This window comes from Vigna unguiculata, chromosome 3 (assembly GCF_037176805.1).
Source record: "Vigna unguiculata cultivar grain cowpea cultivar isolate G323 ecotype 2 chromosome 3, ASM3717680v1, whole genome shotgun sequence".
NCBI lineage: Eukaryota > Viridiplantae > Streptophyta > Magnoliopsida > Fabales > Fabaceae > Vigna > Vigna unguiculata.
The window spans coordinates 59472435-59498793 of record NC_140794.1 but is presented as its reverse complement, the minus strand read 5'-3'; the positions used below and the strand labels follow the sequence as shown (position 1 = coordinate 59498793).

At 28.5% G+C, this 26359-nt stretch overlaps 3 protein-coding genes across 4 annotated transcripts; all 3 read right to left on the bottom strand.

The window, feature by feature from the left end:
- Positions 1-3934: 3934 nt before the first annotated feature.
- LOC114179380 (uncharacterized) lies at positions 3935-5027 on the bottom strand. The gene is made up of 3 exons (XM_028065708.2): positions 4618-5027; positions 4452-4537; positions 3935-4353 (listed from the first exon to the last, which is right to left on the bottom strand). Exons 1-3 carry the CDS (start codon positions 4904-4906, stop codon positions 4069-4071), a joined length of 660 nt encoding a protein of 219 aa, XP_027921509.1. The 5' UTR covers positions 4907-5027; the 3' UTR covers positions 3935-4068.
- A 5991-nt stretch (positions 5028-11018) lies between these two features.
- On the bottom strand, positions 11019-16848 carry LOC114179819 (agamous-like MADS-box protein FUL-L). 2 transcript variants are annotated; one of them, XM_028066285.2, is made up of 8 exons: positions 16534-16848; positions 14267-14345; positions 12132-12196; positions 11959-12058; positions 11836-11877; positions 11644-11685; positions 11441-11550; positions 11019-11275 (listed from the first exon to the last, which is right to left on the bottom strand). In XM_028066285.2, exons 1-8 carry the CDS (start codon positions 16716-16718, stop codon positions 11176-11178), a joined length of 723 nt encoding a protein of 240 aa, XP_027922086.1. In that variant the 5' UTR covers positions 16719-16848; the 3' UTR covers positions 11019-11175. The 2 variants fall into 2 exon arrangements, with proteins under 2 accessions (XP_027922086.1, XP_027922085.1); XM_028066284.2 differs by having other exon boundaries at positions 11019-11281; positions 16534-16844.
- A 4659-nt stretch (positions 16849-21507) lies between these two features.
- On the bottom strand, positions 21508-26039 carry LOC114179818 (MADS-box protein EJ2-like). The gene is made up of 8 exons (XM_028066283.2): positions 25730-26039; positions 23054-23132; positions 22627-22685; positions 22428-22527; positions 22251-22292; positions 22124-22165; positions 21908-22047; positions 21508-21820 (listed from the first exon to the last, which is right to left on the bottom strand). Exons 1-8 carry the CDS (start codon positions 25912-25914, stop codon positions 21736-21738), a joined length of 732 nt encoding a protein of 243 aa, XP_027922084.1. The 5' UTR covers positions 25915-26039; the 3' UTR covers positions 21508-21735.
- Positions 26040-26359: the final 320 nt, after the last annotated feature.

The window sequence follows — 26359 nt, the reverse complement described above, 5'->3', positions numbered from 1 at the left end:
CTCTTATCTTGAGCGTATACCACACTTGACAAGAAGAAGACTCCAAAGAAATTAAGCACCAAAACCCCCAAAACAACTTAGAGAAGCCAAAATGAAGGAATTACAGAGAAGAATGAGGCTCTGATCATAATTCAAGCATAAACAAACATCCCCAAAAATTGAGAAAGAAGAAGAAGGTTGAATTTTTTTAACTTACACAGAAGAAGAAATTGTTTAGGTAGATTCGAGTAAAATTCTATCATGATTCTAAATGTAGCATCTGTTTCACGAATAAATGAGAATCAGATGAGGAAGAGAAAAACCAAGATTGAGTTGGAAGAGAATAAGAAAGTGTAGTTGAGAGGATGAGAGAGTCTTAAGAAAGAAAGTGGGTTTGCAAATTATAATAAGCAGAACAAAAATAAGGCTATGTAAATGAAATGGAGGAGGGTCATTTTCATAATAAAAAAAGGTTATCTCTGAAAAAAAAGAAGATCATTTTTAATGTATACTGATAAAATATTAAACAATGTTATATTAATATAAGGTTTTAGAAATGAAATTTATGTTATAACAAAAAATTTAATTAAACAATAAATTTTGAAATAAAATAATGTAATAAAATTAATAATATAATGTCAAAGTAACATACAAAGTTTAAACGGATCACTCTCTTTCCCCATATATGCACGTATGATAAATGCCATTAATTGTCGGAAATTATTTCATTAAACTAAAACAACTTCTTACTTATTATGATTCTTTCATAAAAACTGGAAACATAACCTAATTAATTAGATGTACTTTGTGCATGAAGCTTCACATGATGGCATGTGCTGGCATAAGTTTTTCTTCCTCTTCTTTTTTTATCACAGAAAAAGATATTACTTATTTGACAACTCACCAAAAAATAAAATGATTAAAAAAAATTGAACTCATATTAATAAAGAAAAAATAATAATAATAAACAATATCAAATAGATATAAAAATTTTGTGGAGATCAAAATATCATTTTCCTCTCTCTTTAACTTCAGATTCACAAAATTATGAGCTCAGACAAAGCCAAAGATTCTTGTCGGTATGCTGATAAAATTTGGTGGCAAAGGGGTGCTTCCCTACACTCAAAAGTTAACTCATGGCATTTTCCTAAACTGAAATATGGTTCTGCATCTTCTAAAAAGTGTTAAACAACCGAAGTTATTGCAACTATTTTTTTATCGGCTTAAATTTTGATATGGTATTAATATTCGCTCACTTTAATTTGGTAATAATTATTTGATTTTATTTTAATATTACTTAATTTTATTTAATTTGTTTTTTAACACTGCTGAAATAATTGATGGATGGTAAATGGTGAATGTTATTTTGTCATTTCGTGTTTTTTTTATATATTTTTTTAATATTTTAAAAATTTTTGTTGTTTAAAAAAATATTTAGCTTTCAAAATTCACATGTCCACGGACTAAGGTTAGAGTTGATATGAAATTAGAATGAAATTTTAAAACTGGAGAATAATAATATTGATTTAAAAATTTAAAAGGTTAAAAATTACATTAAGTATTTCAAATCACGTAAACATTATATTAATTAGTTATATTATTTTATATTATTTATAACCTCTTAAAATTTTAAACTAATATTGTTATTCCCTACCTTTAAATTTTTTTTTTAATTTTAAACCAAATTTAATTTTAAATTAAAAATATTTAATAAAAATGTGAATTTTGATAAGAATATAAGTATAACATTTATATTAAAATGAAATTTGATCTCAATGTAGGAGAGAAATAAAATTGCTCAATTTAAAAAAGAGATTAAATTAAACAAAAATAACGAATATCGAGACCAAATTGAATATAAGAAACTGACCCTAATACGTGACACGATATTGGCTTGACATGTGAACATTTTACTTAAAATAAAAAAAAATTAAAACAAAAAAAAATCATGAAATGACACATGACACTCATTGTTTACAATCTCTTACTAATTTAAACAACGTTACCAAAAATGACCAAATAAAACAAAATTGACGAATATTATAACCAAATTGAAAAAAAAAATATTATGACCAAATTAAAAAAACTGAAAGAATATTAAGATCAAATTAGTATTTAAACTTTTTTATTCTTAGATCGCATTATTCCACAAATACAAAATTATCTTCTCTAAGTGAAATTCTTTATCTGGTGTAATATTTTTTAAATTGTTTATGAATTATTCCATAAACAACTGAATTTCTATCCAATTTTTTCAATACAAATTCACACATGGTTGATGATACAAATTCTAATAAGTGTAGTTCTTAATATATGATGACTTTATAGGAGAGCAATGTCGTGAAAGTTTCAAACTACAAAAAATATATTTCTTTATCATCTTTGGGGAAATAAATGTATTGTTGTTACAAAAGTTGTTAAGGAATTCTTTTGATGTAAAAAATTTTACATGAAAAATATAATTGTCTAGTCAAAGTGCAATTCATCCTAACAAAATCTTGATCTTTTATTTCGAGACAAAGTATATTAAAGTCTCACATCATTGAAATCATGATGCATTAAAGACGAAAAATTATCATTAGAGAAAATTCATACAAATAAAAATGACTCGTGATGATAAATATTTTACCTATATGAAAACTTGTTATCTTTGAGAAAAAAAAAACGAATTCAGTTGACTTTGACACTAATTAATCAATAAAAGATAAATATGTCATGTGAGTCACCAATTTGTTGGGCTCATGTTGACTTAATTAAAAAATGAAAAAAACATTAATGGCCATTCCATAATGCTTCATAAAGAATACTTCTTGTTGCACCAATTTTTTTTTAAGAAGAGATAGAAGGAGAAAAACTAAATGCCAGTAACGAGTAATGAATAAAGAAAAGAATTCGTTTGAGAGAAAACAATTCTTATTATGCTAAGTTTAGTGGATTTTTAAAGTAGAATTACCTAATGAACTTTTGAGCCAAACAAGTGACCATTAATCATGGAAAAACTTGTTTAGATAATAAGTCATGATGAGTCAAAAGTAAATGAAATATATTTTATGGATTTCAAGATTCAATGCTAGTAGATATATGGAAGAACTAAAATCCGGTTGTACTATTAGTACACAATCTCAAAAGAGATAGATAACTTATTTAAGTCTTTTTTCTTATGGGTAAAATCATATTTTTTTAGACATCGCAAACTTAAGATATAATTGAAAAATAAATTACAACGGAGATATTGACAATTATTTACATGTTTATATTATTATTGCGAGTTAAATTATATCTCGTTAATTACAACAAAGATATTGAAAAATCTTAAATAAAAGTCATTAATATTAATATAAAAGTTATTAATGCTCGTCTTTTTAAATTATTAAACACTATATAATTAAAATGATTTATTTAATTTATTTGAATATTTAAAATTTTACTAATATATATATATATATATGTAAAATTTAATTTTAAAATTTAATATTTTAAAATGAATTTTTACCTTGAAAAATAAATTTAATTACTCTAAAATAAATATAAGATATTTTAATTATTTTATTCAGATATTTGAAATTGTTGAAATCTGTTCTTCCCGCATGAAAAAGCCTTCACTCTTCACCTTGTTGGGCTACCTTTTTAGACCGGGCTAGCCCATACCAAATTCATTTCTCTCCATTTTATTAGTTTCACTTACAACACTGCTGGTTCGCAATACTACATTAGTTTCACTTATATCATTGCTTTCTTTCTTTCTGATATCTTAGTTTCTAACTTTCACTTCTCTACTTTGTCCACCATTTCCTTTTTCTAATTCAATCATAAACTTCAAATTTTAGCTTTCAATTATATCCCCTGCGTGGTGTGGAACAGTGTAAAAAATCACCAAAAATGCTCTGCAAGCTTATGCTTTATTTATAGTAGTATTGCACATCATGCATTTCACTTGCAACTTTTTAAAGGACTGTTTCTAAAAAATGCACAAGTAAAGGTATATTTATAATTTAATTTGGATTACAGTAAAAGTTCCAGCATCCAATCTGAACAAGGACGAAATTTAGACACAAAACTCTTGATCACATTTGACAAATGGTGATAAGACTAAGCCAAAAGCCAAAAATTTTTGTGGCGTTTGGTAGTAATCAAGTAGCCTCCATGTTTCTTATTCTTCCTCCTGATGGCAATTGTCATGCAGGGTGAGTTCTGTATACAATACTCAACGAAGCCAGGTCGTGTTCCCTTTCGTACCCATGTTCGCAACATGCACCACAAGAAGGATCGTTTTCTTTGTCCTACAACCAATAATGACACCCTCTGTTGCTTTGCCTCTTCCACTATGGCAACACCCTTTTCCTCTCCCTCCAACATAACTACATTCACCACCACCTGAAACCCCTCAACACCAACAACACAGTTAGTACATTGCTTCTTCTCCTACACTCATTCATCACAAAAACAATCACATTTTCTCTAAACAAACTTACCCCGGCTCTCTTCCTTTCGCACATACTTTTCATATCAAGGAGAAGTTGATAAGCCTTCACATTAAACTTCCCACCAGATTCCGTATCTGTGACCACAAAAAAACAGAGCTTTTGTTGATACTTGTACAGAGTAATTAGAATAAGGTACGATCAGAAAATAACACACCTTCCATGTTGGGTCTGGTGACATGAACAAGAACAAGAGTGTCTTGGCTTTGAACAGTGTGAGAAAGTGCCCAATCAAGAGCCCCCTTGGCTTCAAAGCTAGAATCCACGACCACCATTATCTTATTGCCTGCTTCAGCCCCGTTAGAGTGGTGGCCTGAAAACTCGGTTCTGTTTGCAAATTTGATGGAAGCAGAGGAGGGGGACTTGGAACGAAAAGTAGATGCAGAACAGGCTCGAACACGAGGCGTGGCGAGACCAAAGCACAGCCTGATACGTGGTCTTCCCATGTTGTTTTGGTCCCAAAACACTCACACTGTGTCTTTATATACACACATTGATAGGAACAAAAATTAATGAAGTACAGCTTCTTGGTCATACTCTCACTCACCCTTGACTTTGGACCTCTTTGTTCTCTTCTGCCTCTCTTTCAAATGCCAATTAATGGTTTCTTCGTCTGTTTCCGTGTGATGTCTTCGATGTGGGGCTAATCTTGAACGTGCCAGCCATCAAGAAGAGTTTGCATGATGAACCGGAGTTGACAATGTTGACATCAATTCTTTAATCCTTAATGGTTTCCACACGCGTGGAAGAATAATTCTCGACACAACACCCACCAATACAAAATTATTAACATTAGAATTGTGGAGTCATGGAGATCACGTTGATTTAGAATTTTAAGCTATTGAGACATGGAGCCACGTAATCTGAAGCAGTTCAGAGATTCCTTCATCACAGAACTCACAAAACATGCTTCAATTATTGGATGGGACGATGTTCTATGTAAGGAAACGATCATAATTAAGCTCCCAAACATATGATTGAACATCTTCCTTTCCTTACCATAATTTTGTGAAGAATTAATCATTGTGTCAAATCTAATCCACATTATTTCATAAACAGAAGATCTAAATAGAAATAGTTGGTGTTTCTGCTTGATTCTTTACAAATTATATCTACCTGGAAAATGTATTATATATATTTAAAAGAGCGTAACGTTAATCTCAGATTATATTTAATAGGATGAAACAGCATAAAATAGAATGAAATTAAGGTAGAATGGAGTAAAATGAACTTATAGTTAATCGTTTATTTCTAATGAGATTAAAATTAAACTCTAGTTAAGAATAAAATAATTATTCACTTAATTAAGTTTCAATTCTCTTGTAAAATTGAAGGCTCAATTATGTTTTGGATCACTCATAAATTTTGGGTTCCTATTAGATTGATTTTTGTATTGGAAAATGATTTTTTAACTACTAAATTTTGACAACTTTCTCTTACAACATGAGGTGACATCTTCTAAATGATTCTTCATTTTTTCATTTTCTCATTCTCAATATTCCAAAACCACTTAAAAGATGACATATCATGTTATAAGAAAAAGTTATTAAAATTTAGTAGTCAAAATATAATTGTCGTTTTGTATTATATTTGAATTTTCAAAATTTCAAAACTTTTCCGATCGAGTCGTTAGATATTTCTGTTACTTAGATGAAGTGAGAGTTATCTTGCATTGTCGTCTCTCTTGAATATTGTCACATAATATCATTACAAACTATTATAACGACGATGATGCTATCTCTCAAATATTTGTTGTTACATTTACCTAAAATTATTTTTAAAGGTAATAAAAATTATAAATTTATAAAATATAAAATAAAAATATATAATTATATGATTTTAAAAAATTATAATTTTATAAATTTATAATTTAATGATTTTATAATTTTGTAATTTTGTAATTTTATGATTTATAATTATATCATTTTATAATTTTATATAATTTTATAAAACATATAGTATAATTATTTAAAATTTTATATTTTATAAAATTATATAAATGTAACATTATAAAATTATAAAATGATATAATTATAAATCATAAAATTAAAAAATAATAAAATTAAAAACTATAAAATTATAAATAATTAAATTATAAATTATAAATTTTTTAAATCATAAAATTATATATTTTTATTTTATATTTCATAATTTTATAATTTTATAATTTTATAATTTTATAAATTTAAAATTTATATATATTTTATTTTGTAATGTTATATATTTTTTTAATTTTTAATTTTATATTTTATAAATTCATAACTTTTATTAGTTTTAAAAATAATTTTAGGTAAATACAACAACAAATCCATTCTTGAGAGAGATATTCATCATTGTGAGAATCCCAAATCATATTTCATTCTCTTTCATAAAGCTCTTTCTTCTCTTTAGTCCTATTTTTCGACCATAAATTTTTTATTCAATTCTACTCCTTTTGAAGGGTCACTACCGCTAGAGTAATCTACATGGGAACTCTACCAAAACCTCATTCAAGTTCTCTTAATGGTCAATTCAAAATTTTGTCCACTCTTTGTATGGAACAATATGTTTTCTCCTATGTACAATCCTTTTTGCTTTGCATGTTACTTCCATTCATCCTTAATGAAATTTCCTTTAGTTAAGACCCTAATGTTGTGTCTTGATTGTCATTTGGGCCTTTTTGTTGTGTAGATATAATGTTTTAATGTGTGGAATTGTTTAGGGAGAAAAGAACAGTGCTAGGTCAAGACTATAATGTTAGGGAAGTTTTTTTCTTCACAAATTTAATGCTTTATTGTTGAAATATAAAATAATGGTTTGATTTTTATGTGTGAATGTTGATAAAACTTGACAAAGCCTCCAAGAGAAATGAAACTATAATGAATGATGTCTATAATGGTGATGATTTTCTTTTGTGTAGAGAAAGTTAAGAATGTTGTAAGAGGAAGAGAATTTGGTTTGCAATTTGTAATTATTAAGGGGGGGGGGGGGGGGTAAAACTATTGGATGAGATAAATTAATTTATGGTTACTACTGTTGGTGTTATGAAATTTGTACAATTAGTACAAACACATGTTGAAAAAGTTATTATCATAGAAATTTTGGGAAATGAGTATGATTTTTGTGAAATGTGTGATTCAATGGTTTCTGTGGGTCTGGTTGCTTGAATGACTTTGATGTAGTAAGATGATTTTACTTATGACCTTTATCTTGTGTGAAGGAAGGAGATATATATTTCTAAATGGTTTTTCTTGTGTGATTATGAATATATTACCATATGTTTGACAATGCATGTATATATCTAGTCTCATATGGAAAGGATTTTAGTGTTGAGTTGTCAAATTAGTTATTTTCAAGGGGAAATGTTAATCTAGGATGAGTCTAAGTGTATTGAAGGAGACTTATGATATGAGACTATCCTAACTTTACTAGTATATGACTCATATAAAGGATGATAACTATGTGGTGAGAGTCTAAAGAAGCTTCACATGACAGACGATATGATATAAAACAGAGTCACACTCAAGGAACTAGTGAAGTTAACCTTGTCAATACTGAATGACTTATGCTTATATGATTGTTCCACTTGAGATTGTTGAGATGAAGGAATAAAAAGACAATATGATAGGTGCAGAATCTCATGAGTCCATTCAATACACTAGTTTTCGGGAAGCAAGGGTCTACATGTGAAATATTCTCATGAAAAAATTACTACAAAGAACATAGACCCAAACAAGTGATCTTGTATTATTCAACATTTATATTTATTAATTTCATATTAATATAAACTTAAAAATGTATAAGATTATAAGACTTTAAGGTTATAAGGTTATATGACTATAAGACTACAAGACTAAAAAACTAAAAAACTGCAATACTAGAAGACTATAAGTCTATAAGACTATAATGGTATAAGGTCATAAAACTATAAGATTATCAAAATAAAATAAAATTTGTAAAGTTATAAAATTATGTGTCGATACCTATGAAAGATGACGAAACTAAATAAGAGTCACATTACTCAATTAAGAATCATATCACCCGATTAAAAGTTACATGACACAATTAAAATAAAAAATTGAACGTCAATGACTTAATTGAATTTTCTTTTTATTAGTCAATAAATTTTAAAAATTTAATAAAAACTTAATTGAAAGTTTATAAATTTATTGAGAGTTAAAATTATAAATCATACCTATTTTATTTGATTTAATATATTTTTGAAGACATTAATTGACTACGCATTGTGTGAGAACTTTTTTGGTCCAATATTGTTTGGCCCACATCGATTTGTGAATCTCATCCGGGGGTTTCTCCCTGCACCTCCAATAGTTCTTCTGTACCCCCAAAAATGACTGTTATACCTTTATTTACTATGGGTGAGAGAGTGGGTGAAAGTGGGTGGGACGCAGTAAATTTCATTTACTGCGTCGCCAACGTCCTGCACCCCCAAAACCTTATTTCTTCTACTCCCGTTTCCTTGGTTCTCCATCCCAGTACAGGTTTTCATTTAAAATTTTGCTCTCATTCTCTGTGGTTTGTGGCCCCTGAGTTTTAATTTTTCACGAAACGGATTACAGAATCCGTTTCATAGTGTTATGAAACGGATTCTGTAATCCGTTTCGTAAAAAATTTTGCAATTTTTTTTGAAACGGAATACAGATTCCGTTTCATAACACTGTGAAACGGATTCTGTAATTCGTTTTAGAAAAAAAATGCAATTTTTTTTTCTGAAACGGATTATAGAATCCGTTTCACAGTGTTATGAAACGGAATCTGTATTCCGTTTCCCATACATTTTGTTTTTCTCATTCATTACAAAATTACACCTCACCCCATTACTTTTAAACCTTACTTATGTGTCCTAACCATATCTATAATAAAATAAAATAAAAATTAATAAATAAAAAAGAATCGCCCAAAACGGATTTTACATTCGCTGAAAAACCAAACAACACATCCCAAAACGGATTTCAGGTTCCGTTTCAGCACTCTGGGAAACGGCTTCCACAATCCGTTTCATCTAAAATAAAATAAAAAAAATGTTTTTTATGGGAAACGGATTACACAATCCGTTTCCTTAAAAAAAAAAAAAAATTCTAGGAAACGGATTACTCCAATAGTTGCTTCTTTTTTTTCTTCCCTTTTATTCACATTTCAGTCCTCAATCTTTATCACTTAAATGTAGATTATAAAAAGGAGAACAAAAACTACGCTTAACGTAAGAGTGAAAAGATCATATGATTTTTTCAAGTTATGCTATTCTCTAACATTTTTTATTTAACGTGAAATGCCATGTTAAATTATGTCAAAAGACAAAATAAAGTTGGTTTGAGATCCTGAAACAGTGAAGGCTAGAGAGTGCGGTAAAAAAAATTATTTGGGAAACGGATTACACAATCCGTTTCCTTAAAAAAAAAAATTTGGGAAACGGATTCCATAATCCGTTTCTTTAAAAAAAATATGGGAAACGGATTACACAATTCGTTTCCTTAAAAAAAAAAATTGGGAAACGGATTCCACAATCCGTTTCCTCAAAAAAAAAAAAACAAAATATAATGGGAAACAGATTACACAATCCGTTTCCTTAAAAAAAAAAAATTGTGGGAAACAGATTCCACATTCCGTTTCCTAAAAAAAGTTAAACCTTCCATTTCACGCGTGTGAAAAAATTGTGAATTATGTATCTTCTAATTTACTGCTAAAAATAATTAAATCAATTAAAATATAAATACACATGCACAATATTATTGGGGTTGGGGGTGTGTTTTGGGGTGCGTTTTGGAGGTGTATGATTTTGGGAGTACGGTGAAAGATGGAGTAACTGTTTTTTTTACCATGGACAAACATGAAAAAAAATTAAATTTTGGAGGTACAGGAGAGATTATTGGAGGTGCAGGGAGAAGCCCCCTCTCATCCGGTCTATTCAATGTTTTGGACTCTGGAGTTTTGTAGCCCAAAAAGGAGGGATCATGGAGTTCAAAGACGTTAAAAAAAGTCAAAACAAAATTAGGATTAAACAATTTCATATTCAATGGAATAAACAAGTTTTCCCTTGTCTTTTTTTTTTCATTATTATTTTAAATATTTTTTTAGACTATTCAAAACATAAGATAATCTAAAAATCAATTTAATAATTAATTTGTTTTAATTCTACCAAATTAAATAAAAAAAATTCATAAATTAATACATATATATTTAAGTTTGATTTCAATTTTCATTTTTTTAATTATTATCGAAACAAAATTAGATGTTGATAGAACATGAAATCCCATAAAAAAAAGCAAAAATTACAAACAACAAAAAGGAGAAAATCAATCGATTTTGAGCAAAGATAGAGGTTACACAGATTGGAATGACGAGCTGTTATGCAATAACCTCAATGGTTTTGGGTATTGCAACAAATTCTTTCTGCACAGGGTCACAAAGGTGATTATTTAATAATTGTTGACAACCAGAATATAACACAGTCATCATCGTGAGTTTGTCGGTCCTTTTGTGCAATATGGATAAAATGATCCTTTTACTGTAGGTAAAGTTATCAAGAATTTTATATCGGATATGTTGTAAACTTGAACCTTTTGTTGAAACTCAATTTTATTAGTATCATTTATATGCAAAACCTTTAATGTACTTAGCAACATTCAAAAGCATCTCATACAAAATACAACCCAACATCAAATGTCTTCATGTGTGCTTATGTACAAGTGGGAATGATCCTAACAAGCTTCTTCTTCTATTCATCTGTTGGAAGAGTCATCATCCATGGAGGAATTACGGTTTTAGGTTGAGTTGATGTTGGAGTTCCTTCATCATATTTCGCTTCTGGGGACCCTCTACATCTACTCTCCCAACTCACTCAATTAGTATTATTAGTTACAAATTCAAATTCAACTCATAATTAATTGCAGAGAATGCAGGTTAAGGGAAAGAGAGAGGAAGAAAAAAATATGGTAAATGATGTAAAAATAATGAAATAGATTCAGAGGAAAGACACTGACCCAATATTCAGGGACTCCAATGGCTTAGTTACCATGACAGAAGTCACATCCCCGTTATTTAGCAACGCTTCCTGTTCTTGAGGGACCAGTGCCTTCTCTTTTTCTTTTATCTGTGGTTCACTCAAACAACCATTTATGTTTAAGATTTGAAATCCAAATTTCACAAACTAGTACACAAGCTCTTAATGAATCAACAATATAACCTTCTTGGCGAGCACGTTGTTACGTTCCCGAAGTGCCTTGTCCTGTATCACAGAATAGTACTACGTATGTCATTTCAATCAAATCAAAACAATAGAGAGAAACAAAAACTGTTCACTATCTTTCATGTCATACGAAAACCCGGTGGTTTACTATATTCAACATTATGTCGGAAAAAAAAAAAAAAAACTCACCTTTTTCTGAAGACCTGAAATAGATTCATGCATGGCTTGGTTCTGCACATTAACACAGAGATAATGATATTTAGTGAACAAAAATGAGTGTAGGTTTGATATGTATATACAGTTTTATTTCACCTTTCGTAATCTAATGTGTCTGAGGGCGGAATCAAGTTGTTGTTCTAAACTCTGAAGTCCTCTAAGATTTAAGCTATCAAGGTCTTCTCCCATGAAATTCCTGAAAGGAAGCACTAAAACTGTCACTGCATAATTTATTACACAAGAACCTCTTATTCACAAAACTTCAATACCTTTGATGTAGCTGTAGTACTTCCACCCTAGCCTTCAGTTTTTCGTGTTCTATGGCCCAGTTTTCCTAGCAATGCAAACAGATAATTAAACCAGTATTCTAAGGCTTTTAATTTATTTTAAAAATAACAGCTAAGAAATAAAATATCCATATTTATTTTAGTGACTGTAAGGGAATATTTCTTGAAGATCCGTGTCATTTAGAAATATGATTATATGTATAAGATAGAATTTGGATTTTTTTTTTTATGCTATTCCATTACTGTGCTTCTATAATCTGGACTCTGTGATGAAAGTGGGTTGAATTACATATTTTTTCTCTAATTATAACATATTTATGCTGAGAAAAATGGGGCAATATGAATAAATTAGACATTTTAAAAATCATTTTGGCATAAGAAGTAAGCTGAAGCCATTGTTAATTACATAAAATAAATTAAATTTATTACAACTCAACTGAAGCTAATTGTTTTCTTAGAATTAAATAATCATTTTTTCTTTTTCACTTTTCAGAGATTGTAATTATTTATATTAGTAATTAAATATTTATGAGAAAAAAAAAACTTAACTACAGAATATTCTATCTTAAATTATTTAGAAAACAAGAAAAATATGGAAAACAATTGTTTAAAAAAAATCTATTGTCGTTAGAATTAAATTTTATCCTGATTAAAATGGTAACAAACTAATTATAACCTGCAAAATTATAACATTTCTATATAACTTTTTCAATGTCCTACTTTCATTATATATCATCATTGTACTTAATGGTTATGGAAATAATAGATTATGATTGCTTGTACAATTGATTGTACAATTGATTATGATGACTAATATAATTGATTATTTTTAATCTTCACAATCGATTATGTTACTAACCATAACCAATTATGTAAACAATCATAGGTGACGTGGTTGCACCATTTTCTTTTTCATGGTTTGCATTTGTGACCTTAGCATTTCTCAATTTGGCTTATGTGATTGAGGGATGATAACAAAAGAATTTAATTATCTAATTACAAATTATATTAATAATAACTTTTATTGATTTGTATAATAAGTATATATATTAAAGATCATACTAATAGTGATCTTTGATTACTTGACAACTTATTAAAGTTGTTTCTTTGTGTACATAAAATAGCATGGTAGTAAATTAAAATTCTTTAATTGATATGAGTTTATAACTTATTCACACAGTGAAATTTACAATCATAGTAATAAGAAAAAAATATTTCTGCTAAAGAAACTAATATCGTTAACGAAAATTTCACATTATTAATAGTCCGAATTAACATTGTTCTACTTATGAATAAAATGTTAGTTTATACCTATTTGGAAAACTTGTCGCCTAACAAATATCCATTGATCACATTGATACAGGTTCAAAGTTTGTTGATGCATAATGGTTAACTTCGTGTCATGTATATAACTAATTCTTGATTATAAATATAATTATTATTGTTATTCTAAGAATATTCAATATTAATATTAGGAGGATGATTGTTTTTTCGATATCAAATACTTTAAACTAATTATAATTGTTTACATTTTATATTAGAATACCAAATAAAATTTCATGAGAACCAAATCATTTGTCAAATTTGCAAACATTAATAAAACCTAGTTGATAAAATTTAAAAATATTTAAAAAAAATATAAAAGGAAAATAAATATTCAAATTAAAATATATTTTAAATGTTTTTTTATTTCAATTTTTTAAATTCTAATAAATCTTGTTTTTATACACTGATAAAAGTTATAATACATTACTTGATCAAAATGATGTAAAGAACAAATAATAAACATAATAATAAAATTCTTGTATATTTTGAATTCCAATATATATTGGATGGTGATAAAAAAATATTCTTGACAATTACATTACATTTTTATATTGTAGTAAATAAAAGTTATATATACAATTATAGTGAAAAAGTTGCAATATGATTGATAATGAGTTAGAAAATAAAAAATAATTAAAAAAATATATCAAAATAATATTTTACATGATGAAAATAAACAACAAATCAAAATATTAAAAAATTAAAAAATGTTTAAAATAATTTGAGAGACTATTGAAAAGATCGTACAAAATAAGAGTTAAAAGTTGATTAAGTGGAAATTAAAGACTTACATTTGGTGCTTGATCACTTCCACCTTCTTGCCTCTCCGCATATGAATGCCTCTCATACCGATCAATAATTCTTTCCACACTGTTAACTCAGGAAATTAAAAGTTGCAGTGAGCAAAGATTTTATAAGTTCATTGCATCACCTTAAAGCCTACAAACAAACACGACAACTGCATTGTAAAGCAAATACCTTTTAATTCATACTTCAAATATAGCAGGCTAACGGCTTTCAAATAATTAAGTGATGATTTGCTTTCTCTACGTGTTTTTTTACTATATTAATTTTTTAATTCAATCCATATGAGCGTGTAAATGGTTAACAAAATATGAAAATTTAACAAAATAATTTCCATTATTAATTTAGAAAGAGAGAAGTAATATAAAAAAGAAACGTTGGACGAACTAACAATTTCAAATTTCTTTCATAATAAATAACCATTTAAATACAATGAAACTAATGCAATAATTTGAAAAATCAATCAATTAATAAATAAGGGAAATTTATAATTATCAATTTCCACCCTCACCAATGCGCCTAGTTTCTACCTAGAAGATTTGATTAATTATAAATAACAGATTTTGGATATAAAAACAACAAGAATGTTTTTCCTTAAAAGACCTATACTAAGGTTACTGTAATTTATGCACGTTTGCGTCCATAGTGGTCTAACATTGGTTTAAGCTTCTGTAATGATGGTTAAACATGGAGATATTGTGTTTAGCGTTTCTCGAGTGGATAAGTATGAAGCTCTTGAGGATTAAGTTTTGTTGTTTTTGTCTTTTTAGGTGATTAAGCCTACTTGCTTTTGTTAAATTAAATGATTAAGTCTTGGGTTGTGGTTTTTCTTTTGTTGAGTTTTTAATGTTGTATCGATCTTGTTATTTCAAAATATAATATATACTGATTTTGGTATTTTAAAATATATTAAAAACTTCTTTAATATATCAAAATTTATATATTTTAAAAATAAAGGAGAACAACAGCAAAAAAAAAAAAAAAAAAAAAACCTGTTTCTACCTTCATTATGTGGTTAAGCTTTGGACACATCTAGTCATTGCATACTTTTTAGCCATTGTATTATAACATTTTCCTATTTGTAATTTATTTTATTTGATACTTGTACTGTTCATCCACTCAAGTGTTGTGAGTACTCTTAAACTGCAGAAGATATTAAATAAATGATTATTTAGATATGTTAAATTTAAGTCTACAAAATTAGTTTGAAATATGTTAGGCATATTAACTTGTGGAGATATTAGCTATGTTAAATTTAAACTGAAATCCTAATGTGTAAAATCACTATTTTATAGATTGAGAGATTTAGACACTTCATTTTAAAGGCACCAACCTCATACATGTATGAATAGATATGATATTGGCCTCCAAATAGCAAATCATATACATATATTTTACTACTATATGTTTGGTCACATTCAACTTCTCTAGGGTAGATAACAAAATTATTACCTGTCTCTGATTATTTAAGTATTTTTTAAATTTAAACAAGTTGTTAGAGTTCAATTATTGCGAACTCAATTCTTCTTTCAAAAACATGTTGAGGACTTTACCAACAAAACACACGCACTCAAAAACTAACACTCAAAAGCAAAAAAAAAAAATATATATATATATATATATATATCAACCAGGACTAGACAAATGTATAAGATTGGTCAAGGTTTTATTTTAGGTTTTAAGAATCAGTTAAATAAAATTAGTATGTATAACTCTCTTAATTTAATATTATAGAAAAAACGATTACATTACTATTTACTTTTCGTAAAAGGGGGAGAAATTAATGATAGTAACTAGGTTATTCCATTATGAATAAGAATAAAAATAAGCCTTAAAACCTAAAATAATGTCAGGTTGAATTTGTAATTAGTGAATGGAAAATCATCACAACCAAACCAATCTCCATAGTAGGTGCGATATTAAAATCAGTAGAAAGCACAGACATATAATGACGAAGAAGAACTTTCTATTCCTAACAATTCATTTGCCCAAACACCTCGCGCGCACTCGATCGAGGTGCAGAAGTTGGGTTTCTTTTCTTACTCTCAAAAATCAAGTCTAACTGAACAAGAAATCTAACGCTAATAATCTTGAAAAAGAAAAGAATCAACAGAAGCAGAAGAAAAGACATATAAACAGAGGATGAACAGGAGTGCATTGGTAGAGAAGAAATAGACATGAATTGAAGAGACAGACACATGCATATATAAAGAAAGAGAAAGAGAGAGAGAAGAGAGTGTAGTAAGTAACGTACGAAGGTTGGTTGGAGTATTCCAAAAGTTTGCCTTTAGTAGAGAAGACTATGAGAGCCACATCAGCATCGCAAAGCACAGAGATCTCGCGGGCTTTCTTGATCAAACCAGAGCGTCTCTTTGAGAAGGTGACTTGTCTGTTGATCTTGTTTTCGATCCTCTTCAACTCCACTCTTCCCCTTCCCATTGAACCTTCTCTCCTCAATTACCTCACTGCTACCGATTTCAATGGGAGGAGGAAGAACGTGAGAGGGAGAAGCGAAGCAGAGGAAAGAGGAAGTACATACAAATAAATACCGCAACTTCTCCATTCTTTATTGGAAAACGCAAATATCTTTTGGTGGGTATTTGGTATTTACTATTTTAGTCCATTGTAAATCGATAAACTATTGGGGAAACACCAGAAACCCAAACCGCTCATCGGATCTACAACGTGGTTTTCCAAAACCTGAGTGGTTTTTCCAAATACGTTGTCTACTTACTATTGGTCAGACCACTGTCCTGTCCCTGTAGTCTGGTCCCACCCTTTCTTCTAAGCGCTGCCACCACTCACACCTCATATATACAATCTTTCTTTTCTGTTATTATATAACAGTGCTGTGATACTCTTCTCTGTCCAAAACTATTTAACTTTTCTGTTTGAATGTGATTTTAACTAAATCATTTACTTTATTTTATCATAATTATATTTCTTTCTATCCAAATTTGTTTTGGGTTAGATTATGAATTTGGTTTTCATTTTTTAAGAAATATAAATTTGATCCTTTTTCTAAATTTGATTTTTTTTAAAAAAATTTGATGCAATATGATCATTTATGTTAGTATTGTACTAATAATATTAGAGAGGCATGGGTCGGTGAGTTTTTTTTAAATAATTTTAAATTTTTATTCATTTATTTTATTTTATTTTAAATAAAAAATTTGTCACTTGTTAAATTAATGTTGTAACACATGATAATGATAGTGTGATGTGGTAATGCCAATGCCACATGTTATTATTACACTACGTGTCATTTCTTCATTCTTAATCTAGAAACTATTTCAATTATCAATAATTATTAGATTATAAATTAATATCTAAATTGGTTACTGTAATGACTATTTTTTTTTATCACTAAAATTAATCACTAAAGGAAATTTTCTTGTAGCGTCTCATTGTGTTAGTCTTTTGTTGGGAATAGTCCAAGTGTAAGACTAATGTCATAAAATCATATGAAACCACAAATTTTCAATAACTATAACCATAACCAATATGTGAAAAATATATATAAATCCATCATCTTCTAGATAAGGATAACAAATAGATTAGTCCAGCATGTATTGTTCAAACATTACCTCATTTGGACAAGGAATTCTCACATTCATTGAATACAAATATATAAATAACTCATCTTTTTAATTGGATATGAGGATGCGGATGAACGTATAATTCATCCCATCTTGATACCTGTCTTGAGACTTGTCAATGTCCTGATTCTTATCTCTCTTTAAATTATTAAAATAGTAAGAGTTTATCATGTAATATATATATATATATATATATATATATATATATATATATATATATATATATATATATTGTTCTCATGAAATCTTTAGTTTTATAATTGTTATTTTTCTTTTGGCTACACATTTTTATCTCTCTTTTCTAATTGTTTGGTTTGTTTTTATATCCATGAAATCTACTCACATCTACAGAGTAATTTTCCTCTTATCACAATTTTAGTGCGGGTATGTTCAAATATAATATCAAATAATTTATATCTCACATGATAAGTTTAACTCTCAATTGCAAGTATTCAATTGCATAAATCATTTCCTTTTCTAACATCTACAGAGTAATCTTTCTCTTATCACAACTTTAGTGTGGGTATGTTCAAATGATATAATCTCAAATAATTTTATATCTCAGTGAGAAGTTTAACTCTCAATTGCAAGTGTTCAATTGCATAAATCATTTCCTTTTCTAAGTAATATATAAAACATGTTCTTTATTCTCTTTCATTCTTAACTTTAGCTTCATTTGAAAATATTTTATTAGAAATAATTATTATCTCTCAACATTTCAAATAGTTTGATATATATATATATATATATATATATATATTCAAGTTATTTTTTATTTGATTATACCCTTAATTATATATTTATTTTTTATGTAATTTTATTCAACGGTGTATCAAATTGTCTATAAGATACCCATTTGACATTTTTATTTTTTTTTAAGTTTTTTATTTATTGTTTATTTTTATCATGTGAAATATTGTTTTTGGTTTTTAACATACTTATTTTTATTTTCTAACTCATTATCATGAGTATAATTTTATCACCATAATTATCTAAAGACATTTCATTTACAATGATGAAGGATTTATACTAAATATCAATCATTATTAGTCTAATATTTATTTTGTGTCCTTTTGTCCAAGTGGTATTATAATTTAAAAAAATAATAAATTTCAACAATTGTTTTCTTTTCATAATTTTTTATTTTTTTAATTTTTTTAATTTTGTTTAATTAATGTTTGTAAAATTAATAAATATTTTGAATTTCATAAACTTGTATTTTGTATTCTAATTTGAAGTAGAGATAATTATATAATTTTTAAAATATTTAATATTGAAGAAACGAAAATATATTATTTTGATATTTAATATTTTATAATATTATTTTTCTGTTCTTATTTTTTTCATAAGAGTCAATTAGTTAATGACGAAAGAGTGAAAAAAAAATACGAGGGCACGAATATATGGATATAATAAAAAACGTTTTATATATGTTGGATATGAATATGAGGAGGAGCATGAAATTTATTTTTTTATGATGAATATGAATTAATAAAACTCGTTTTCACCCGTCCTAATCTCATCCAAGTTATTAGATTCCAAATCCATCGACTCGTCATTAATGTGTACACTTATAGGTTCAATTAGGCCCTTTTAATTAATAACAAATGGATTAAATTAAGATTATTCATAAAGTCATGAATTATTTTCTCATTTTCTTTTATTTCAGAGTCCAATTTAATTGATCGTTATAATCTTAAACAATAAATTGGTGTTTTATTATTGTGAATAATAAAAATGAAAAAATATATGTTTACCTTTACAATTCTTCTAAGCGATTTAATTGATGCAAAATAAATTTGATATCAATTAATGAATCTTATTGTGTCTAGTGTTAATCGGAGAAACCAAGAAAATAAAAACTGCATTCAATAAAATAATAAATCAAATATAAATAGTGATTTAGTTTTTCATCGGAGTTTCAAAAATTCTTAAAATTGAAAAAAAAATACATAATAAAAATAGTACATTTTGCCGTAAGGATTATGATTTATTTAAAAATAATGTTATGCAAGCACAGGAAAGTGTTAATTTTATAAAGGGTTAAATATGTTTTTGGTCTCGTTTCAGTAAAATTTGGATTTAGTTTATCTTTAAATTTTTTGACCAATTTAGTCTTTCATCTTTAAAAATGCGTGACTTTAGTCATTTAAATCAAACTTTGTTAAGTTTATTTGACGTTTCAAACGCATTTCATGATAGTATTTGAATTATTTATTTTGACACATCTTCCCTTCAATGTTAACTCAAATATTATCATAAAATATGTTTAACATGTCAAATAAACTTAACAAAATTTGATAAGAATAACTAAATTCACGCATTTATAAAGATGAAAGACTAAATTAGTATAAAATTTCAAAAAAGAACTAATTTTAAAGTTCACTAAAACTTGAGGGACAAAAACATATTTAACCCTTTTATAAATTTTCCATTAACACCGATATATTACATGAATTTCAGTTTTAAAATGTACTATTTGCATTGGGTTTAGAACTCCATAACAAAATTTATTACAAAATCTTTTCTTAAAATTTACTTCTAAATAAAAAAAACTTTACAATATGATGTAAAATTAAATTTAGAATACTTCGCCTCAAGCATGCAACTCATATTTCTATAATTATTGAAAGACACTAAAAAGAAGGTTTGGAAACGAAGCAGCAAAGACATGAATGGTTTGGAATTCAGTTTTAGTGACTTAGACATTTAACTTAAGGATCAACAAAAAGAAGGGTTCATACTTATGTGGACATGACTTCGATGTCTTCTCATTTAGAAAATGTTCAAATGAAAAACAACAATAAAGTAATAGTAGTCCATTTCCAACATAATAAATGTTGAAATGGAGTTAGAATATAAATTTAGGGTAACAAACTCAAAATATCACAACAACTTACAAAAGAGTAACTATGTTACGTTTTGAAGTGGTAATAGCAAAGAGAGGGTGCCAGTAGTAGCTTGTTTACGGTAACTCTTGTAAATATGAGTTTATTGGGCTGAATTAAAAGGTCAGTCCAACTACAAAGATGGGGAATATTTTCATTCTCCATATTTATTGGGCCATTATCCATCTAGTTATGTTGTTACTTTTTATTATTGGCTTTTTCCTATTTTGGATTATTAAAACAGTTAAATATGATTTTCTTTTTTGTATTTTAGTGAAAATTGAAGTTAGTCTTTTTTTTTAAATTTTAATTTAATTTAATTTTTAAATTTAAAATAAAAAATATGTGAATTTAGTTCTTTTAACAAATTTTTATTAAATTTATTTGATGATTTAAATACCCATTTGATACATTCTCGCTTTAATATTAACTAAAAAAAATGTTTGAAACTTCAAATAAATATAACAAAATTTGATTTAAATGATTAAATTCACACATATTTAAAATTTCATATAAAGACTAATTATAAATTTTACAACAAATTAAGGACCAAAAACATATTTAACTATTTTTTTTAAATTACATTAAGTGTCAAACTTAATAGTAAAATACTCTCCTAAAAATTTTCATTAGACATCAGTTCATATATATCAGAAGTCTTAAAATAAATTTTATCAATGTTCTTTTTTTAAGCTTAAAATTTAATTTATCTTAAATAGTATGAAAAGGCAATCATAGATCTGAAGCTAATTATAATAAAAACTTAAAGTTTAAACTTTAATGCCAATATACAGCTTTTCAGGTTCATAAAATGTTTATGACAATACTACTCGCAACCTTTTTTATTCATTTAAACATTGAAAAATAATGCATAAAAAAACGATATGAGAACATATATATATAATATAACTATGAGGGCGTTCTACACATCCATGACGCGTTTTCTTGTTATACGTAAATTCAATGTCATCAAAGCATCCACCCAGCAGCGAATCCTTGCATACTCAAGGACGAAGCTCCAACGTTTGCATCATCACCACCAATCTGGTTGAATCTGTAATCAACAAACACACACTTTAAACTAAATACATATGTATATACCAAAATGTGTTTCAGAGTTTTTCATGTTGAATGACTTTACCCAATTTGCAAGCTGGGATTCACTCCCACTGCATGGAAGAATCCCTCTGATTGAGGAGGAAAGTTTGTGTAATTCATGTTAGACCCTCCAGCTTCCAAACCCAGACTCACTGGGATTTGTGAGTTATTACTTTCTTCCAACTGTTTCAATTCCAACACAAATCCTTTTAAACCAATAACACTAATTTAAGTTTAACCTTTTGGAAATAGCTGTTACCTTACTCCTTAACACATTATTAGTTTCAACAAGCAATGTTTCCTGCATTGAGTTTGTGAAAGGCAAGGTTACACCAAGGAATAAGACAGTGTCAGAAACTACTAAGGATGAAAAAACACATGCATACCCGGTGGTGAAGATCAGCAAGCTGGTCAAGCATGAATTGAGTCTGAAAAAATTGTCAAATATATGTTACAATATCCATGAAATCTTAAGGTAAAACATAAAAGAAGTGAAAGCATTTGCGAAGAGTTAAGAAGTTAAACAAGTTCATAATGATAGTTATAGGTCAATATGTTATTACCTTTGTTGACCTAATATTCTTCAGTGCTACCTCTAGTTGATTCTCTAGCTGCTCAAGATCAGTTGTATTCATTTGGGCAAGATCTTCCCCAAGTAGGTTCCTGCATCATTTAGAATCAATGACACCAAAATATTCATATGAGCTTTAAGACTAAAAACACAGGTAGCAACAAGGTGCATTAATTTCTCATGTTAATTACCTTTGTGAACGTTGCAAGACTTCTACCCTTGCTTTTAATCTCAAATATTCCTGGTAGTTCTGTCAAATGGCATATTTGTTGTTAGATACTTCATATATCTATCATGAAAGTTATTTTCTTTTTGTTAACAAAATTAGGTAGAAGGAATAACACCCCAAATTCATCCAAAGTAAGGCAACAAGTTAACAGCAAGAAAAAAGTTCAACCTGGAGAAGTTACAAGACAAACTCGAATCACCGGTGCTCAAACTTTGAATTGTGTTTTTCATCAAAAAAATTATTTCATATATCACAAATAGAATGCATAGGTCATTGGAGGTGATATAGTAAGAAAGAAAACAGATATATTTATATGGAGAGAGTTCATGAAGTCCACGGAACCTTAGTTTAAAGCAGAAACATTATTTCTTAAACACGAGAAGATTTACCTGAATGTCGTTAATAGGTCGGGTGGTCTCCAGTGCACTGTAACTGTACTTCTGGTACTTCTCCAGTGTTTTCATCATACTGTGTTACAAAAAATTTACCCAATAAAAAATATGGGATCATTCAGTTGTAAAAGATGAAAAATTTTGAACAGAAAATTTCTAAGCGATCAGGTTTAAAACTGCAATTTTTAGTGAGAAAAGTGTACACCCAAAACCCTAGAAAAAGAAAAACGCATGCTTGTACGTGTCTATGCAAGTTCTGCAACATTGTTAAGGGGTAGAAACTCCAATGTATGTTCATAATTGGGCATTATCAATGTTTTGGGAATTAATCATCAGAATATCAACTGGTTTTGCTCTGTTAAGTGCCCTAAAATTGCATCATTGCAATGGTTTTCACAGAAGGGCACAACATGGTAAGCACGATTGTGGATGTTAAACCATTACAGCAAACCATGTACTAATTCCTACATAACTTTTCATGTTTAAGGCTATGACTTTAGCAATCAGTGTTAAAATAATACCCTAAAGTTTGAACTTTGGTGTTTAGCTTAGATTTATATGGAATTTGAAAAGATAAGTATTGTATTGTGTCACTTTTAGGAGTTAAAACATCAATTTTGATCCATTTCCTATTCTTTATACTTTGAGTCTGTTATGGGATTTTTCTAACATTATTAATGGCATGTTGACAGGGAGAGAGGGAATCATTTTAGCCGACATTTTTGTATTATTTATCTTGTTTTGTGTCCAGACATTTATTTAGTTAAGCTGAATTATTGATCACATTACAAACTTCTATGCTTCAGGTATTTTCATTTTTTTTCCACCTTGAACATCTAAAATGCCTAAAATGTTAACATCCAACTTATTCAGCCTGTGGTTAAATTATAAAATGGGTTTTGTTTCATCTTTATTTAACTAGAATTAAAAAAAAAAAAACACTTTCACCCAATCCTAAGCTATTTACATCATTAAGTTTTATATCAAACACTTGGTATCATAAATATATTATTCTCACGTTGTGGTAATTTGATAATAATATAAAAAAACTATCAACAATGAAAAATTAAATTAACCAAAACAAAAGTAATAACTAAGTTAATGACCTTAAGGTCAAACAAACGAAAGAAAAAAAAAAGAAAAACCTTTTACCAAGTAGATTTAAAGCAAAAATATTTTTAACTGCGCATTATGACCACATGCAGAAGAAAGAGTTCATAAATGGAACCATTTTTGAATTATATACCCAGCAGGTAACCCGTCAAAGATTACGTTTTTGACTGACACACAATGATCCAATGGTTATACAATACAACAATGACAATAACCATTATATACTAACCTTTGGAGGATTTATATTAATATCATTATGAAAAAGCTGAAAACAATGACGCATCTTGATAGAACACCAACACCAGCATCATATATATTCAAATTAGTGAAGCCAAAGAAAAAGTTTTCCAACAATCAAGCAAAACTTACTACAATAACAGCACCAAACACATTCCAATAAGAAGAAAGGTCGATGTAGAATGTCACTGAATGAAGAGAAGAGAAAGTGAATGGAAGAAGATATAGATTAACGGAGAACCGGAAGGGATGAAGACAGATAAAGAGTTTTTGTTAGATTAATTACTGCTCATTTTCTCAAATTCTGATCTTCCATTCTTTCATTTCAATCTGTGAAAAAAGGAAAATAAGTGCTCTCCATAATTGTCTCTGCAAGTATAGTGAGAAAAGTGTTTTTGTCTTTTAGTTTTTGTAGATCAAACAAGCTATTCCACAACGGTTTTGAGGATAGACGTAGATTCGCAGCCTTAGAAGCTAAAGGACACCCTTTTTTCTGTCTCTCTCCCTCTCTGAGTCTGCGCAATCCTTAAATTGTAATGCAAAGTAAAACAGGTTTTCGCATCAAACATCCCATCTCTGACACCAAATCATAACAGTAAACCCTGGCTTGAACTGTTAAGGCTCCTTCTCTAATCACAAATATTAAAAAATTCAAGTATTTATTATTAGGGCCAGTTCATGGTTTACAAACTTTATATTCATGATCACCCAAGTTAAAAAAAAAAAAAATTCAGCAAAAAAGACCAAGAACACTATGTTACGAAACCAATTAACGACTTCTACACTCGTCTGTTCCAGAAATGAGCTTGCCCTAGTTCAAGAGGGTATGTGTATCCCAGATGAAATAGAAGCAGCAAAGTTTTCCAAAAGAACATCTAAAAGAGACCAAAAAGAAAATCTCCCCACCTTTGACACTCCTTCATTCCTCATAAAGAGGAAGTTAAAAGATAGAATTTCAGATCTTCACACTTTAAAGTATAGGAATTTAATAAAACAACTTGGTTTGTTGCATATAAAATTATGGAAAGCGAACAGAGAGGAAAGATCGGAACTTTACAGTTCCCACAAGTAAGGAAAAAGAAATAAGAAAGATGTTGATTTTGGGTGTGAGCTGCTGAAGACTTGATCATACAAGTTGTTTGAATGAATGAGGAAGTAGTTAGGCTGAGGAGAAGCAGCAGTGAAGCACAGATCTTGCAGAAAAAGTGGTCGAAATTAACAGGAAGATTATTGGTGCAGAAAAGGGAACATGTTTGCACTTGTGTTCTCATTCAAAGAATCAAACATGTGAGAGACATAAGCAATAAGAGTTAATTGATGTACCTTGAGGTGCTGCTGAACTCATAGAGCTTGCCACGGTTAGAAAAGATGATGAGGGCAACCTCAGCATCACAAAGAACTGAGAGCTCATAAGCCTTCTTGAGCAAGCCATTTCTTCTCTTGGCAAATGTGACTTGCCTGTTGATTTTGTTCTCTATCCTCTTGAGTTCAACCCTCCCTCTTCCCATCTCTCTTAAAAACACACTCTTTCTCGCTCTGGAAACTCCCTTTCCTGTATTGGTTAACAGATGAGAGTGCTTTCTTAAATCGACTCTTTGCTTAGGGTACCAAAAGGGATAAAACAATAGTGCAAGAGAGGAAATAAAAGAGGAAACCTGAAAAAGGTTCCCTTATGTTTGTTTTTCATCTATCTGCCGTATACCCTCTCTATAATATGTTTAATCAGCTAAACAATAGAATGACAAACTTTTATGCTTGCATACTAATTTGACATACTTTCAGATATATATCTTGTTTGTACCTTACTTTAGTACCCAAAAAGTTTAACTTAATCCTTGTTTGTCCATTGTTAGGCCACTAACTATATAGTGTCGCCTATGTACCAAAACAAAATCTATAGCTCACTAACTTACCACATTTCCACACCTCAATATTTTGTCTAAATGCTACACA

What these genes read in the sequence shown, in the direction of transcription:
- LOC114179819 (XM_028066284.2), bottom strand. Translation starts at nt 16,718, where the DNA reads ATGGGAAGGGGAAGAGTGGAGTTGAAGAGGATCGAAAACAAGATCAAC. An exon ending in TTTCAGGTCTTCAGAAAAAG is followed by an intron (nt 11,686 to 11,835) that starts GTGAGTTTTTTT and finishes TCTGTGATACAG; the next exon opens with GACAAGGCACTTCGGGAACG. An exon ending in TTGGAGTCCCTGAATATTGG is followed by an intron (nt 11,282 to 11,440) that starts GTCAGTGTCTTT and finishes TTGGGAGAGTAG; the next exon opens with ATGTAGAGGGTCCCCAGAAG.
- LOC114179818 (XM_028066283.2), bottom strand. Translation starts at nt 25,914, where the DNA reads ATGGGAAGAGGGAGGGTTGAACTCAAGAGGATAGAGAACAAAATCAAC. An exon ending in GAGTTCAGCAGCACCTCAAG is followed by an intron (nt 23,133 to 25,729) that starts GTACATCAATTA and finishes TTTGTAACACAG; the next exon opens with TATGATGAAAACACTGGAGA. An exon ending in GACCTATTAACGACATTCAG is followed by an intron (nt 22,686 to 23,053) that starts GTAAATCTTCTC and finishes GCCATTTGACAG; the next exon opens with AACTACCAGGAATATTTGAG.
- LOC114179380 (XM_028065708.2), bottom strand. Translation starts at nt 4,906, where the DNA reads ATGGGAAGACCACGTATCAGGCTGTGCTTTGGTCTCGCCACGCCTCGT. An exon ending in CACCAGACCCAACATGGAAG is followed by an intron (nt 4,538 to 4,617) that starts GTGTGTTATTTT and finishes TTGTGGTCACAG; the next exon opens with ATACGGAATCTGGTGGGAAG. An exon ending in GCGAAAGGAAGAGAGCCGGG is followed by an intron (nt 4,354 to 4,451) that starts GTAAGTTTGTTT and finishes GAGGGGTTTCAG; the next exon opens with GTGGTGGTGAATGTAGTTAT.